The 17761-nt window shown below is 37.9% G+C and overlaps 1 protein-coding gene across 1 annotated transcript; it reads left to right on the top strand.

The window, feature by feature from the left end:
* The first annotated feature begins 9416 nt into the window (after positions 1 to 9416).
* Positions 9417 to 17372, top strand: LOC108717508 (interferon-induced very large GTPase 1). Its single transcript, XM_018264743.2, has one exon. The coding sequence runs from the start codon at positions 9507 to 9509 to the stop codon at positions 16716 to 16718; it is 7212 nt and encodes a 2403-aa protein (XP_018120232.2). The 5' UTR covers positions 9417 to 9506; the 3' UTR covers positions 16719 to 17372.
* Positions 17373 to 17761: the final 389 nt, after the last annotated feature.

The raw sequence follows: 17761 nt of genomic DNA, 5'->3' as shown, positions 1-17761 counted from the left end.
TCCCCTTATATATTTATATATAGTGATCATATCCCCTTATATATTTATATATAGTGATCATATCCCCTTATATATTTATATATAGTGATCATATCCCCCTTATATATTTATATATAGTGATCATATCCCCTTATATATTTATATATAGTGATCATATCCCCTTATATATTTATATATAGTGATCATATCCCCCTTATATATTTATATATAGTGATCATATCCCCCTTATATATTTATATATAGTGATCATATCCCCTTATATATTTATATATAGTGATCATATCCCCTTATATATTTATATATAGTGATCATATCCCCCTTATATATTTATATATAGTGATCATATCCCCCTTATATATTTATATATAGTGATCATATCCCCCTTATATATTTATATATAGTGATCATATCCCCCTTATATATTTATATATAGTGATCATATCCCCTTATATATTTATATATAGTGATCATATCCCGTTATATATTTATATATAGTGATCATATCCCTCTTATATATTTATATATAGTGATCATATCCCGTTATATATTTATATATAGTGATCATATCCCCCTTATATATTTATATATAGTGATCATATCCCCCTTATATATTTATATATAGTGATCATATCCCCTTATATATTTATATATAGTGATCATATCCCGTTATATATTTATATATAGTGATCATATCCCTCTTATATATTTATATATAGTGATCATATCCCGTTATATATTTATATATAGTGATCATATCCCCCTTATATATTTATATATAGTGATCATATCCCCCTTATATATTTATATATAGTGATCATATCCCCTTATATATTTATATATAGTGATCATATCCCGTTATATATTTATATATAGTGATCATATCCCCCTTAACTGCCTCTTCTCCAGTGTAACCAATCCCAGTTTGTCCAGCCACTTGGAGAGCACTGTAAGATCAATTATTGCATTGATTTATTTAGAGATAAATAGCTCTATACGTTTTAGACCACACAGGTCTTTCCTCTGGTGCCGTTTAAAGAACACTGAGTAGAAAAGCTTTTTTTAAAAGTCCTCAACTCACTCCTGAATCAAAGAGTTGCAGCTCCAGCTAGTGGCCATGTACAGATATAACATCATAGTTTTAATATGAGACACTACCAAATAGTGTCGAACAAGCTCACCAAATTTGTGTATCCAATTCTAGAGATGACATATGTGTAACACACCTGTGAGTATGGTATGAAGTTGTACTAATGGATTTACTCCTGCAGCAGCCAGGTGACACCTCAGAGATCCAGTAACCAGACAAACAGGAATAAAAGAGCAACAGGCACAGACTTACTTTATTAAACAGCTGAAGATGTAAGATAGAAATAGTTAGATATTGATAACAGTAACAGGTCTATTTTTAACTGATAGGTTAATATTGAGAAACTCGCCTCAGGCGGCAGCACCCCATTGGTTACCAGTGGTGGTAAAATGCCCCTTCTGTAACTTTAAGAGCTTAATTTCTGGTTTTCAAACCAAGATTTTCGGCTCTTCTAGTGCAGAGAGTACAATTGTGCCCCTGTGCTAGCCTCCTGGACCCCTCTGCTGATGTTGTGGACCCCCTCCAGCACATAAAGGTGAGTACATGGGGGAGGGGGGGGCAGCAGCAGCAAGGGGCCAGGACCACCCTTGGCACCAGCATAACCCTGGTGTGCACATGTATGTCCCCCATTACCAGCTGGATGTAGTATATACCGGTGGGGGGTCCTTTGTGAATAACTGGATAGGTGGCAAAGGGCACAGCAGCATACCTCCCAACATTTTGGAAGTAAAAAGAGGAACAAAAAAATTTTTCCAGCACATAGCGCAGCAATTTTTTTGACCACACCCCTTTCTGTGGCCACACCCCCTAATTACCATGTTTGTTTTACAAAATTTGGCAGGTTATGAAAGTTTGAAAATATTTCTCCTTATCTAAACTGTGTTTTTGTGTCTCAAAATTGTTACAAAGTATCTTATTTGCACCTGTTAGCTGTTCTGGGCTCTCTGCTAAAAGCCAATTAAGTGAGAAACTTTGTTTCTTTTTCTGGCTGTTCAGTGCAGAGAAAAGAGGGACTTTCCAGTACAAACGAGGGACTGCGGGTTGAGCTGTCAAAAGAGGGACTGTCCCTCCGAAAAAGGGACAGTTGGGAGGTATGCAGCAGCCTAAATGAAAGGTCAGAGATAAACTCCACTGTTTTGTCTGTGGAGACAAGACAAAATGCAGATGTGTCCCTTGCTGTGGTTAAGGTGGATGCGTAAAAACAATGCGGTCAGACTTACTTACAATTCATGCAAGTGGATGAAGTAACCGTGTAATCCCTGAAGTCACCCCAGTAGCTCTGCTGGTTCACTGGAACAACATTCTCAGATGGTGACTGTAGTAAATAGGGAGACACATCTGAGCACTATGGAACATCCAGGTGCACCCCAGTCCATAGAAGCCCCACAGTCTCACAGATACAATAAGGGCTGGACAATAATCTACCAAATTGGGTTATAAGCAACTCACAGTTAAGAAGGAACTCTGTTTCTCCTCTAGGGTTGCCACCTTTCTGTTTGCCCAACTCTGGGCAGGGAGTAGGGATGTCGCGGACTGTTCGCCCGCAAACTAATTCGCGCGAACATCGACTGTTCGCGTCCGCCGAATGTTCGCGAACGTCGCGCGACGTTCGCCAATTTGGGTTCACCTTAGCTGGCGCTTATTTTTGCCCTCTCACCCCAGACCAGCAGATACATGGCAGCCAATCAGGAAGCTCTCCCTCCTGGACCACCCCCTGGACCACTCCCCTTCCATATATAAACTGAAGCCCTGCAGCGTTTTTTCATTCTGCCTGTGTGTGCTTGGAAGAGCTAGTGTAGGGAGAGAGCTGTTACTGATTTCACTGATTTGAGGGACAGTTGATAGTAACTTTGCTGGCTAGTAATCTACTTGATACTGCTCTGTATTGTAGGGACAGAACTCTGCAGGGATTTAAGGGACAGTGAGTTTAGATTAGTTAGCTTTGCTGACTAGTAATCTACCTTCTACTGCAGTGCTCTGTATGTAGCTGCTGTGGGCACTGCTTCTGATCTCATCTGCTGACTGCTGTAATAACCCAATAGTCCTTGTAAGGACTGCTTTTATTTTCTTTTTTGTTTTTTTTACTTTGCTACTATAAGAGCCCAGTGCTATTAGTCTAGCTGTGTTGGGGAGTGGGACTGGTGTGCTGCTCCTCCTAGTAGTTCACCACTACCAGCACCAACCAGAGTCAAAATTGTTACAAAGTATCTTATTTGCACCTGTTAGCTGTTCTGAGCTCTCTGCCAAAAGCTAATTAAGTTAGAAACTGTTTTTTTTCTGGCTGTTCAGTGCAGAGAAAAGAGGGACTTTCCAGTACAAAAGAGGGACAGGGGGTTGAGTGGTCAAAAGAGGGACAGTTGGGAGGTATGCAAGTGTTATGGACAGAAGTATGTCCCTAGAGTATCTGTCCCTTCCAAATTGTGATGAGTAAGTCCAACTAGTTGGTAGAAAGAAAATGACACTGACACGGTCGTTCAGTATGCAAATGTTTCTCACTCTGCTTTATTTCAAGATACAAAAAGGGTTATATAGGCAAAGTGGAGGTTATGACACCCCCGTAAGCTTGCGGTTAGGCTATTAAGCTTCAAATGGAAAGTTACAAGTATAAAGGTATTAAGCTATATAGTTTCAAATGGAAAGTTACAAAGTACAAAAGTCTCTTATGTGGTTTAATTCAGCAGTCGTCTTCATGGAACAGGTGCAAACGTACATGACCTTCTTAGCACGAGCCTGTTTCTATGAAGAGGTTCCTCTTGGTTACGGCCTAGCTTGTATTGGGGACAGGATATATGGTATTGCAAAATAGCTGAGCAAGGAAATATAATATAATATAGCAGACACACAGTATAACAGTAAAATAGACTTTTTAAATGATGGCATGAATAATAAACTGACCAGTCCACCACACAAGTGCCACCTAGCTGTGTGAGCTTTTTCACATTCTGTCTAAATAATAATAATAATTCCGTGTCCGTAAACATCACCTGAGTGATGTTTTTACAGCAGCAATAATATATTCCGTATCCACTACTGTATACGTTGCCCTTGCAGGCATTGTTTGCCCAGTCTTTAACCAAGTGCCACCTAGCTGTGTGAGCTTTTTCACATTCCGTCTCCAGAAACATCACCTGAGTGACGTAGTGTGATTTCTGCCCTTTACAGCACAAAATGCAGCGCTGTGTCAACAATGTATTTTTCAGATACATTTTTGCCCTTGATCCCCCTCTGGCATGCCACTGTCCAGGTCGTTGCACCCTTTAAACAACTTTAAAATCATTTTTCTGGCCAGAAATGTCTTTTCTAGCTTTTAAAATTCGCCTTCCCATTGAAGTCTATGGGGTTCGCGACGTTCGCGAACCGTTCGCATTTTTGACGCAAGTTCGCGAATATGTTCGCGAACATTTTTTCCACCGTTCACTACATCCCTAATCCTCTCTTGTAATAAAATGCAAAAATAAGATAGGATGCTTTGATTAGGTGGGACACACCCCGAGAAACCATCTGGAGATGGTCTTTTACATTTCAAAGAGGAACTGTTTGTACAGTTGTTATTGGTAAAAGGGACATCTAAAGAAATAAGTTAGTTTTCCTGTTTAACTTGTTATCAGCCAATCAGAACCATTCCCCATTTGGGTCAATGGCATAGAAACAGTATAACAGTGGAGTTGGTTTTTGGCTGAAGAGGAAGGGAAGCAGAGGAAGAGAGAAAGAAAATGAATAGAAGTAGAAGAGGGAGAGAGAGGAAGAGAAGGATTGAGAAGAAGAGAGGAAGAGAAGGAAGGGTAGCAGAGGATGAGAGGAAGAGAAGGATTTAGAAGAAGAGAGGAAGAGAAGGAAGGGAAGCAGAGGGTGAGAGGAAGAGAAGGATTTAGAAGAGGAAGAGGGAGAGAGAGAGACATATAACCTGTGGGCACATTTTGAAAAAAAAAGATCTCTGTATAATTTGCTGTCTCTGAGCTGGATAATCTGAATAAATCGTTTCATCTCTGGGAAACTTGGTTGCATCCTTTACCTGGCTGTGGTAAATTGCAGACTCTACATTTCATACACTATACGGATACTCGGATATACCTATAAAACACAACGCATCAGAGCAGCCTCTTTCTTTCTCCTGACAACTTCCTTGACTACTTGCTGGTCAGACTGGTGGGAAAATAACCAGCAGGTGGCGCTGTTGTAACACAATTCATTCATATTAACAGTACATGTATCCCTTAATATCTTGCAATTAAAAGAAAATAAATAATGAATGTACATTGAAGTGCTTAGAATAGCCCCCTCATCAATTTTACATTCACTTATTTTTAAGGTTTACTTATCCTTTAAGAAAGATGTAAATGAGCTGGAGAGAGTGCAGAGACTAAGTGCAACTAAACTGGTTAAGGGGATGGAAGATATAAATTAAAATGGTAGATTAACAGGGATGGTGTTGTTCTCTCTGAAGAAAAGGGCTTACATGATTACTCCTTATAAATACACTAGATGGCATTATAGACCACTAGTGGGAGATCTGTTTTTCCATAAAATGGACCAGAGACCGCCCCTTTAGACTAGAGGAAAAATAACTTTTAAAGGAACAGAGGAACTGGTTCAACACAGTCAGGACAGTGAGGTTGAGGAATGCACTGCCGGGTGATGTTGTGATGCTGATTCAGTTAATGACTATAAGAGGGACTTGGATGATTTTCTTGGACAATATCCAAGGCTATTGTGATACTAAAACCTACAATTATTATAGACACACGTCCATCAAGTTCAACCTTTTAACTCTATTTTAAACTGCCTAACTGCCAGTTGATCCACAGGAAAGCAAAAAATCCCCATCTGAAGCCTCTCCAATTTGCCTCAGAGGGGGAAAGAATTCCTCCCTGACTCCAAAATGGCAATGGGACCAGTCCCTGGATCAACTTGTACTATGAGCTATCTCCCATATCCCTGTATTCCCTCACTTGCTAAACACCATCCAACCCCTTCTTGTACCTATCTAATGTATCAGCCTGTACCACTGATTCACTTCCCAGCTCTCCCTGTAACACCCCTTTCCCTCCTCTAATCTCATTGGCTCCCTCCTGTCTGCTGGGAGGAGCTACTGGTGAATAAAGCATCCGACCCTTCCTTGTACCTATCTAATGTATCAGCCTGTACCACTGATTCACTTCCCAGCTCTCCCTGTAACACCCCTTTCCCTCCTCTAATCTCATTGGCTCCCTCCTGTCTGCTGGGAGGAGCTACTGGTGAATAAAGCATCCGACCCTTCCTTGTACCTATCTAATGTATCAGCCTGTACCACTGATTCACTTCCCAGCTCTCCCTGTAACACCCCTTTCCCTCCTCTAATCTCATTGGCTCCCTCCTGTCTGCTGGGAGGAGCTACTGGTGAATAAAGCATCCGACCCTTCCTTGTACCTATCTAATGTATCAGCCTGTACCACTGATTCACTTCCCAGCTCTCCCTGTAACACCCCTTTCCATCCTCTAATCTCATTGGCTCGCTCCTGTCTGCTGGGAGGAGCTACTGGTGAATAAAGCATCCGACCCTTCCTTATACCTATCTAATGTATCAGCCTGTACCACTGATTCAGGGAGACAATTCCACATCTTCACAGATCTCACTGTAACAAACCCCTTCCCAATATTTAGCTGGAACCTCTTTTCTTCTAATCGGAATGGGTGACCTTGTGTCAGCTGGAAAGACCTACTGGTAAATAAATCATTAGAGAGATTATTATATGATCCCCTTATATATTTATACATAGTCATCATATCCCCCTTAAGCGCCTCTTCTCCAGCGTGAACATCCCCAATTTGGCCAGTCTTTCCTCATAGCTAAGATTTTCCCTTTACCAGCTTAGTTGCCCTTCTCTGTCCCCTCTCTAATACAATAATGTCCTGTTTGAGTGATGGAGACCAAAACTGTAGGGCATATTCTAGATGGGGCCTTACCAGTGCTCTATACAGTGGGACCCCCTCCTCCCGTGACTCTCTGCCCCATTTAATACAAGTCAAGACCTTATTTGCCCTTGATGCTGCTGACTGGCATTGCTTGCTACAGACAAGTTTATTATCTACAAGGACTCCAAGCTCCGTCTCCATTATGGATTTGCCTAGTGCAGTCCCATTAAGGGTATAAGTGGATATTGTTACATCCCAGGTGCAGGACTTTACATTTATCAACATTGAATCTCATTTGCCACTTAGCTGCCCAGATTGCCAGTTAGTCAAGATCCTGTTGCAAGTGCCACATCCTGGATGGAATTAATTGGGCTGATAGTTTTGTCTCATCTGCAAACACTGATACATTACTTACAATCCCCTCCCCTAAGTCATTAATGAACAAGTTAAATAAAAGTGGACCCAATACTGAGCCCTGGGGGACCCCACTAAGAACCTTTCTCCAAGCAGAGAATCTACTATTAACAACCACCCTCAGTACTCGATCCTGTAGCCAGTTTCCTATCCATGTGCAAACGACTTCATTAAGCCCAACATACCTTCATTTAGAAAGCAGTCGTTCGTGGGGCACAGTATCAAACACTTTGGTAAAATCCAAATAGATCACATCTACTGCCCCCCCCACTGTCCAGCATCTTACTTACCTCATCATAAAAAGCAACTAGGACAAAATTTTGAATGTGATCCCTTAAAAAGCGTTCAAATAATTTTCCCACCACAGATGTCAAATTTACTGGCCTATAATTACCAGGCTGAGATCCTAATCCCTTTTTAAATATTGGAATAACATCATCTTTTCTCCAATCCATAAGCACCATACCAGATGAAAGTGAATCTGAGAAAATCAGAAATAGGGGCTGGTCTAAAACTGAACTAAGCTCTCTTAGAACCCGGGGTGTATGCCATCAGGCCCTGGAGCCTTGTTTAGATTAATTTTTATTAAATCTTTTTGAATCATATCCTGAATTAGCCACTAACTAGACTGAGCTGAGCCATTAGTGCAGCTATAAAGTGAGCCTGGGAACTCACACTCCTCTATTGTATACACTGAAGAAAAGAACTGATTTAGCACATTTGCCTTATCTGTATCTGTTACAACCATACTGGTACCATTATTTAATGGAGCAACACTCTCAACCTGCATCTTTTTACAATTAATACACTTAAAAAACTTTTTGGGGTTAGTGCACATACCTACATATTGGTATATATTGTTTCAGTGGGTGTGTCTTAGGTATGTGCACTGCGTTTCATTGAGAGGGGTTGAACTTGATGGACTTTGATCTTTTTTTAACTCAACTTAACTATGTAATTATGTAACTATGTTCTGGGTTTTGGGATACCAAATGTGACAACATACCTACCAATGCTTTTTACATGGATTTATCATAAAACAACATCACTCGTAGCTACATCGCTTTCTTAACCACTAATGTACTAGTCCATGGGATATGACGTATTGCAGACAATAAAGGAGGACATCACTTTACGTTTTTTTCTCATATATTTGAAGCCAGTGTTTACTTTCCTCATTGACCCTCTAACTTAATTGGTGCCAAGACCAAGACCACCGACCAAAAGCAGCCTTTTCTTCATCCCTTTGCTACATGCCATACCTTAGCACTAAGGAGATTACACACTGTCTAGCACTCATTGTAAGGTCATGACACTACCCTGTCCACCTTCTAGTTACTAAACTCCTGTAATACATCACATTCTTCCCTTTATAACTGTATTAATCAGTATCAATTTTGCTTGTAGCTAAAGGAAAGAATGTTCTTCCTGTATGTATTTTAATTAAACCATGAATGTTGGATTTTTTGAGTGACTGCTCAATTTTGTGTGCATAAGGCAGCAGAGGAAATCAGATCAACTTTTAAACAGTAATAAAAATGTATTTATATTCAAAATTTGTTTATATTTATGGATTCTAGAAACAGTCTAGTAATGGGAAGAATATACTGTACCACACTTTTAAAGGAACAGTTCAGTGTGAAAACAAAAATTGTGTAAATAGATCACTATGCTAGAAAGCTTCTTTTCAGCTCTCTAACTCTGAGTTAGTCAGTGACTATAAGGGGGGCCCACATGGTACATTTCTGTTCAGTCAGTTTGTAATTGATCCTCAGCATTCAGCTCAGATTCAAAAGCAACAATTGTGACCCATGTGCCCCCCCTCAAGTTTCTGATTGGTTACTTCCTGGTAACCAATCAGTGGAAAGCAAGAGAGCTGAAAAGTAGGAAGTAGTGTTCTGGCTATTATGTTACACATCCACTCACTCCAGCCTTTATACATTACATTATTGCCTAACTAACTATATTAGATACATTTTTTATTTTGCACAGCTTATCTATTTATCCAGTTTTTATTTTTACAATGAACAATTCCTTTAAGTATTTATTATTTTTCTGACAATTAAATATTTGGTAAGATTGATACAAATGTCTGTTCTCTAGTAGGAAATCAATGGAGAAAAAGGAAACTAAAGAAATGAATAGAAACAATGAGGACATTTTAAAGAAACTCAGTCACACACATCTGGACACTGGTTATTGGATTCCTCTAATTACAGAAAAGATTGAGCTTCAGAGTTCTGAAGTATTAAAATATTTTGATTATGAAGATTATACAGAACTAGAAGCCAAAATTAAATATGCCTGGGAGAAAAGGGCTTTGCAGAAACTCTTTAACTTGCCAGACAGCAGCATGGACTTAACTGAAACCCAACAAATTCATTTAAAAGCATTGAAAGCAAGAAATAAACATGCTGCTGAGATACTGAACAAACTGAAAGGGTTAAATAATGAAGGAAAAAGTCAAGATGATGAAAGTGTCAGACAGAGGGTGAAGGAATTGAAGAAAGCCATGCAGATCCCTACTGAATATCAACCACCCCCTGAGAAAAGATTCGTTGATTTAATAGATTATTTCCAAAGTCAAATTGACCTCATAGAGGAATCTTTTTTACAAAAAGAAAATCTGTCAGATGAAGAGATCCTCAACTTGGCATCTGGAGGGTTAGCACTTGAGGGGATCTATATCACAGAAAACAAGAACGATTTGCTTCAGAAACATGAGAAATTAATTTGTGTTCCTAAAAGTTTCAAACTTTGTGGACCAGAACAAGGTCCAGTCCTATGGCAAAGGGAATTTGCCTCCGTTGATAAAGAAAAGGATTTCCAAAACTTTGTTGAGAAATTTGGACTAAGTCTAAGTTGTTGCATCCCCGGTGGGTTTTTCAATCTTGGTGTTAAAATGAAAACAAACTGCAGTGAGTCTTCAGAGTCTGACAAATTAAATAAAAAACTTAATGAGCAGATTTATGTTTCCAAAACTAAATTTAACTGCATTCCACAAGCTTCCTGTTACTTTACAAAGGATCAAATCAGACTTTCTGAAGCCGCTTTCAAATGTTTAAAAGAAATTGAGAATAAAATTGAAGATCATAACACAGACTTAGAAACAATAAAAAATGAATGTGAATATTTTTATAAAACATTTGGCTCTCACGTCAGCTTGGGCCCGATACAGTTTGGAGGAATATTCTGGTGGAAAGCATCAAGAAAAGGATTTAAGGTTGCACAGTTGCAGGAAGCCAAGAAAACAATATCTGAAACACTTGATTTCTTTATGGCAGCTACTTACTATGGATGGGGAGAAAACTTAGACGTTAAAAGCTCAAAACTCCCAGTTTACCTTCATAAGTCAAACTTTTCAGAAGATATTTCTGTTTTGGTGATGAAGACTGGAGGCCCACAAATAAAAAATTCTCTACAACAATGGAAGGCAGGTCTTGTAAACAACAGTAGAACTTGGAGTATTATTGACAGAGGTTTCCAGCTGATGCCCATATGGGAATTGATTCTGTCCAATCACAAAGATGATTTTAAAAATTGTCTAAACATTGCAACATGTCTTGCTAATTCATACAAACTACTGACTAATCTCCCCATTGAAACATTTTATGGAAAATGTCTATTTTATGATATGGATAACATAAAAAGTGCCTTACAGGGAATGCCAGGGGGAGTAGACAATGCCAAAGAACACTTGATGACTATTCTTGAACATAAACATGCAATAAATCAAGCAAAACATTCTAGTTCTTGGGTAGGCATATGCCTAGATAATCGAGACTTTCAGGACTTTCTGATAAAAGTTGTTGAGAAATACAAATCTTCCTCTGAGAATCACATGATCAAATTGCTACTTCGTGCAGTCCTTGAGCCTGACATTTATTCTTTTGAAAATTTTACAGAGAAGTCATTTATATTAAAATGGATCAATGATTCAAAAATGGATGAATATCATCATTTTTCCATTTCTGCATATGAACAATTTACTGACAAAATAAAAAAATCAAAAGATATTCTTAAAGTGGCCTCTCAGTATAATCCAGATACAGTGGAATCACACCAGGCAAAGGTAAGAGCAACAATAGAAATGACTCGTGCATTGTGTTTGCTGCTAAAATGCTTGAGAAATACCAAGGAATTTGATGCAGAACTTCTATTGCTTTGTTTTGCCAACATTACAGGATTTTGTCTACAGAATTATGCATTTCAAGGCATTTTGGGATTGGAAGATATAGAATATGTGGAAGACTCTATCCACATAGCCTATCATTTATACACAAATCTAAGAAAGGAAAGTAAACAGAAATTCCAGGGTCGTGTATTGCTGGCTAGTTTGGCCCTTTTAGCAAACAGTGAGCAGCCATCATCAAAAGACATAATAAAACATCTTAATTTTATGGTTACATTTCTGGGCAATTCACTCTCTGTTACTATTTCAAAAATTCTAAAAAAATACTATGAAAATTTAGATTTTGTTAGTCTGAAAAATGATCTTAAAACATTCATTTCATCACAAAACAGAAGCAATAATACAGAATTAAATGTTGAAATGTTTTTTCTGGAATTGGAACATATTGGTCAACATAAAAAAAATGGTGAAGAAATTATCTCTGAAGTTAAATTGGAACACACAAATGTGGATTTACAGAATTTACTTAAACATCTCAATCTTGAAAACTACTATCCAAAAAAAATGAATATTTCTGACTTCCGTATAATCTGTGACATTGCTCATAAGCCCCCATCATTCCAATTTTTGCAAAAATTGCTACATTTTGATTACCGGGCAAGATATTTAAAGCACAGTTATGAAGATAAATGTGGAAAATTACCCACAACCCAAGCAAATGTTACAGAGAGTCCCACCAAAGAGAATTTTACTGACTCAGATGTGAATAGTTTTGACGGTTTTTTAAAACTCACTGAGGTGCAATCTAACAAAAGTATCACAAATGTACAGTCTATCCACCCTATGGATCTTCAGATGGCAATTTTACACTGTGCTGATGATTTAACCAGACAATACATCTACAGAAAACTTTCATTTTGTCAGTTTGCTCTTCCCCTCTTGGTTCCTGATCCTAATTCTGGGAATGTAGAATTTCCACTCTGGGCATTCTATGATGTACAAAAGAAGTGGCAGAACAATCTTCAAAAGTGTGAAACTAAGATAAAAAAATCCAATGAAAAGTATATAAAGGAAGCAAAGTTACCAATAGTAGGTTTCTTTCGGTTTGGTGACTCCTGTACATCAAAATCCCAACTTCTTAACTCTTTGATGAGTAAGCGAAAACACGACATCTTTTACCATCGACACTGTGAAGGCAGCACAAAGAAGTCAGTACTAATGAAAGGTGTTGCAGAGATCGCCTGGTATTGTCCAGGGGGGAGAGATGATGATATGTTTGATGACTGCATTGCCTTTACAAATCTCCATGGGGATCTACGAGAACATGATAAGCAAGTCAACTTCTTACTGGACATTGCCTCAGTCATTGTCATACTTGTAACAGAGGCTGACTTGGAAGATACAAAGAGCAGAGAATTTCTAATGGAACGCTATAAGTCTCCTAAACCTTTAATATGTCTGTTTTCTGATAAAGAACATAATCTGTTACGTAATGGCGAAAAAGTAAAAATTGGCACAAAGAACAGAAACGAGGCAGAATTACTCCAAGAACTAAAAATAATAATTACAAGTATGATAGGGAATACACTAAATCCGTGTTCTTTGGATGACTGTGTAGGTGTTGCAAAAGTATTTGGTATCTCTGTTGATGTAGAAAGTCAAATATGTAAATCTACTAAAGAACAAGCTCAGACTCTAATGTCTTTGTTAAATAAGAAAAAAGTTGTAGAAATTAAGAGAGAATTTCTTCCGCTACAAGGGGATCTGTGGCACAAATGGTGTCAGAAAGACAAAGAACTCAATCGTCTCAAGGGAAACAGTAATCAAAGTATTGAACAACAACGTAGTAACATTGAGTCACAGAAGAAGGAAATTAGGCAGAATCAGTTACAAAGAGCATTATCACTCAATGTATTTATGACGTGCTTTCTAAAAACTGTACAGTCACACTCAGATTTCTCCAAAATGTACTTTCTGCAGTGGTTTAAAATGCATTTAGACAAGATCACTGTCGAGAATCTCCCACAGCTAAACCAGAAATTTCATGACTTGTGGTCAAATATTCAGAAGACAAAGAAAGAAGAAAAAAACAAAAAGGCAGTCGAAGAGATGGAAAAAAGATTAAACAGTCTATCAGATCAGATAAATGATTCAACATTTGGACTTGAACACATCCTGAGAGAAGTGGGACAGATCTATGAGGCTTCAGTCACAAATTCTAAAGGTGATTCTAGTTTTTATTTGTTACCACAAATTGCTGCCAGTCTCATGGTCTCTGGGCAGCCAATAGAACTGATGGATGGGGATTCAGCACATGTGCCTCTGAGATGGATAGGAGCTGTTTTAGATAAACTGGTTGAAATACTTGGAGATAAGAAACTTTTTGTTCTCTCAGTTCTTGGAATACAAAGTACTGGGAAATCTACTCTGCTTAATGCCATGTTTGGCCTGGAGTTTGCAGTAAGTGCAGGTAGATGTACTCGGGGGGCATTCATGCAGCTTGTGAAGGTTGATGAGCATCTTAGAAAAGAGACAAATTTTGACTTTGTGCTTGTAATAGATACGGAAGGTTTAAGGGCTATGGAACTGTCCAATGAAACAACTTTAAACCATAACAATGAGTTGGCTACATTTGTAATTGGCCTGGGCAACATCACATTGATTAACCTTTATGGAGAAAATCCTTCTGAAATGCAAGACATTCTACAGATAGCTGTTCAGGCATTCCTGAGAATGAAATCAGTCAATCTCAGACCAGGATGTCTATTTGTTCATCAGAATGTTGGGGAAATCACAGCAGCAGAAAAAAATATGGAAGGACAAAGACGACTTCAAGTAAAACTGGATGAAATGACACAAATTGCAGCAGAACAAGAACATTCAGACATTACTTGCTTTAATGACGTGATCAAGTTTGATGTAAACACTCATATTTGGTACTTTGCCCACCTCTGGGAAGGTGACCCACCCACGGCTCCCCCCAATCCAAGCTACAGTCACAATGTGCAGTCTCTAAAAAAAATGATACTTGATCATGGAAAAGCACAAGACAATATTTTATCTATTTCTGATTTTAAGATCCGTGTAACTGATTTGTGGAATGCTCTGCTGAACGAGAACTTTGTTTTCAGCTTCAAGAATTGTCTAGAGATTGCAGCCTACAACAAGCTGGAAAGCAGATACTGTAAGTGGACATGGGACATGAGAGAACATATGCTTAATCTGCAAAACAAACTCACAAACCAAATTGTAAACAGTGAAATACAGAGTATAAACAGGTTATCTCTTCTTAATGATCTGAAAGAGAAATATGACAAAATTATTGACAACCTAAGTAACTTTTTCAGTGATGATAAAGATGGCAATATATTGATCCAGTGGAAAGTGAAAACTGAGATCAGACTGGAAGCTGTTAAAAATGATCTTGTAGATGAAGTAAAGAAAAACTTGGATGAGCAGATACACATAAAGAACAGCATGAGAGAAACTGACCAAATGAAAGAACAATATGAAGTAGAGCTGTTAACTAAAAGCAGAGATTTGGCTTTAGATCTTAAAGCAAAAGCATTAAATGACAATGAGATTGAGGAACAGTTTCATACACTGTGGAGTGACTGGATTGAAAAAGTGAAGGTCTCTAGACCAATGCTGGATCCACCTAACATTGAAGTGGATATGGAAAATATTCTTCTAGATTACTTTAAACAAGAGACAAATCTAATCAACAAGATCAGGAGTTCTTACGAATGGACCAATTTATATCTGGAGTTTTCAAAATATATCCAGACAAAAGTAAAGTGGCTTCGAATGAGATCTGAGAAACTTAAAAAAATGGAAGACTTGGAAATAAAACTAGAAACAGAAAAACTAAGAAACAAAATTAATAGATATATTGATAAGAAGGAGCAGGATCATATGGACTATCAGCTCAGCTACTTTTATGAAATCCTGCACATCATAGAGAAGGAACTGAGCACGTGGCTCCATCCAAAGTTCGGGTTCAAGAAGGAATTCAAGTTGTTTGTTTCCCTTTATTTCTTGAAAGAGGCAAAGGAAAGATTTACCCACCTTTCTCATGAATTTAGATCACTGAATGACCCAGTCAACCATTTTGAAGCAAAGAAGAATTATTTTTCAAAAATCTTTAAAAATTCCTTTGCAGAAAAAGCATCAATTGCGTCACTGGCTGAAATCTTAAGTGATAAACTGACTGATTCTATATTGGAACAAGTATTTGCCCAGGCGGCTATTGACTTAGTCAGTGAAATAAAATCCAACCACCCGGCTCTTAATGGGAACAGATCTAAATTAGAGCTTCACCTCTTAAAGTCTCTGGCTGAAACTGAATGTTTCCAAGAATACATTCTGTATATTGATTATCCCAAAACTGCATTCACTGAGTTTTTGCAGAAATGTGTTACTGAATATTGTAAAAGTAATAATTTAGAGATTTGTAACATTGTAATGAGAAATCTTGATAAATTAAAAATACTTATACGGGGAACTATTGAGAAATCAACTGAGGCTGTTAAACTTACCGGTGGTGATATTGATTCCTGGGTTGGAACATTCTGTAAAGAACTTGGGAGCCATATTCAGATTTCACAGAGTGACTTTAGAAGTCTTCAGTACCAGAACATAACAGATGTAGACTTCCTACAGGAGGCAGTTACTGTGGCCCTGGAAACTGGGACTCAGAGCCTAAATGAGGAATTTTCTAAGTTTTGTTTAACAAACTTCAAAGCAAGGCTCCATGAAATATTATTTGAGCAGTTTAATGCATGTTGGCATCAGTGCCCTTTTTGTAAAGTCATTTGTACTAACACTATAGCTGGGCATGATGGAGACCACAGTGTCCCATTTCACCGCCCTCAGACATTAGCAGGGTGGAAATTTCGTGGTACAGATAAGTTTGTCACAGACTTCTGCACCACTAAGGTAGCGAGTGATAAGAAATTTCGCGAGGATGGTAATAGCTTTCCATACAAGAATTACAGATCAGCAGGACCTCCATATTCTGATTGGTCTATTACACCAGATAACTCAGAGCAATGTTACTGGAAATGGTTTGTGTGTCGATTCAAGGAAGATCTAGAAAATCTTAAGAATAAAAAGTTTTATGATTCAGGGGCCATCCCTGAACAATGGAAGAAATACACCAAGGATGAGGCCATTGCTGAACTGAAAATCTAATAGTGTGTAAGGAAGATGTATCATAATTTGTAATCTTATGATCTAGTACAATATGACACAGGTCTGTACAGCTTTGTACTAAGACCTTATTATATTTTTTAATTGTTGTGGTTTTTGAATTATTCAAATGTAGTTTGTTCTGCAACTCTGAGGCCTGAAAATCTGGTTGCTAGGCTTAATTCCAGTACCAAAGCAACATTATAAATTAGATTAGAAGAAGAATAGGATAACCATTAATGCATACAGTGTATCCATTTTTTTGCTTGCTAGGGTCAGTGACCCTGAAAACTATTTTTTTCACTAGCAGGCTGGAAATAAAGTAGGAACCCAAAAAAACAAACACATTTTAATTTAAAGGCCAGCTTCTCCTTTTAGTATATTACTCACTGTAATAATAATGTGATAATTGTATCTAGTAAGGGGGCTGTTAAATAATGGCCTCTCAAGAGGTTCTGGGAGTTGGGATTCATCAAATCAAGGTTCATAGATTGGAAAATTCTTCATGATAGGGTTTTTCATTGTCTGTTTTTATAAGATTTTCAATTTTAGTGTTTGTGTGATCGTGCCTTATGGTTTATGAATGGTTTATGGTTTTAAGTGTATGTTATCTCCCAAATAAAAATGATGTCAAATGATATGTTTTGCAGATTTAAAGGGGACCTGTCACCCAGACATAAAAAGCTGTGTAATAAAAGTCCTTTTCAAATTAAACATGAATCCCCAATTATTTATTTTATTAAAACATCCATACCTGTTCTAAAGGTATTTGAAAATATGATCTGTCAATAGATATTGTGTTTGTGTGCCCCCCTCTATGTCTCTGGCATAAAGGCAGGTAGGGAATTAATTTCACTTTCTAGATGTCACTGCACTCCTCATATCCTCCACCACACACACTTACCATCTAATTGTGTAGCAGTGCATGGGTTCGATATTGGGTCCACTTTTATTTAACTTGTTCATTAATGACTTAGGGGAGGGTATTGTAAGTAATGTATCAGTGTTTGCAGATGAGACAAAACTATCAGCCCAATTAATTCCAT

This window comes from Xenopus laevis, chromosome 5S (assembly GCF_017654675.1).
Source record: "Xenopus laevis strain J_2021 chromosome 5S, Xenopus_laevis_v10.1, whole genome shotgun sequence".
Classification (NCBI taxonomy): Eukaryota; Metazoa; Chordata; class Amphibia; order Anura; family Pipidae; genus Xenopus; species Xenopus laevis.
This window is presented reverse-complemented; position numbering and strand designations above follow the sequence as displayed.

Bases quoted from the DNA above. Each gene is read 5' to 3' on its own strand.
- LOC108717508 (XM_018264743.2), top strand. From the start codon at position 9,507: ATGGAGAAAAAGGAAACTAAAGAAATGAATAGAAACAATGAGGACATT.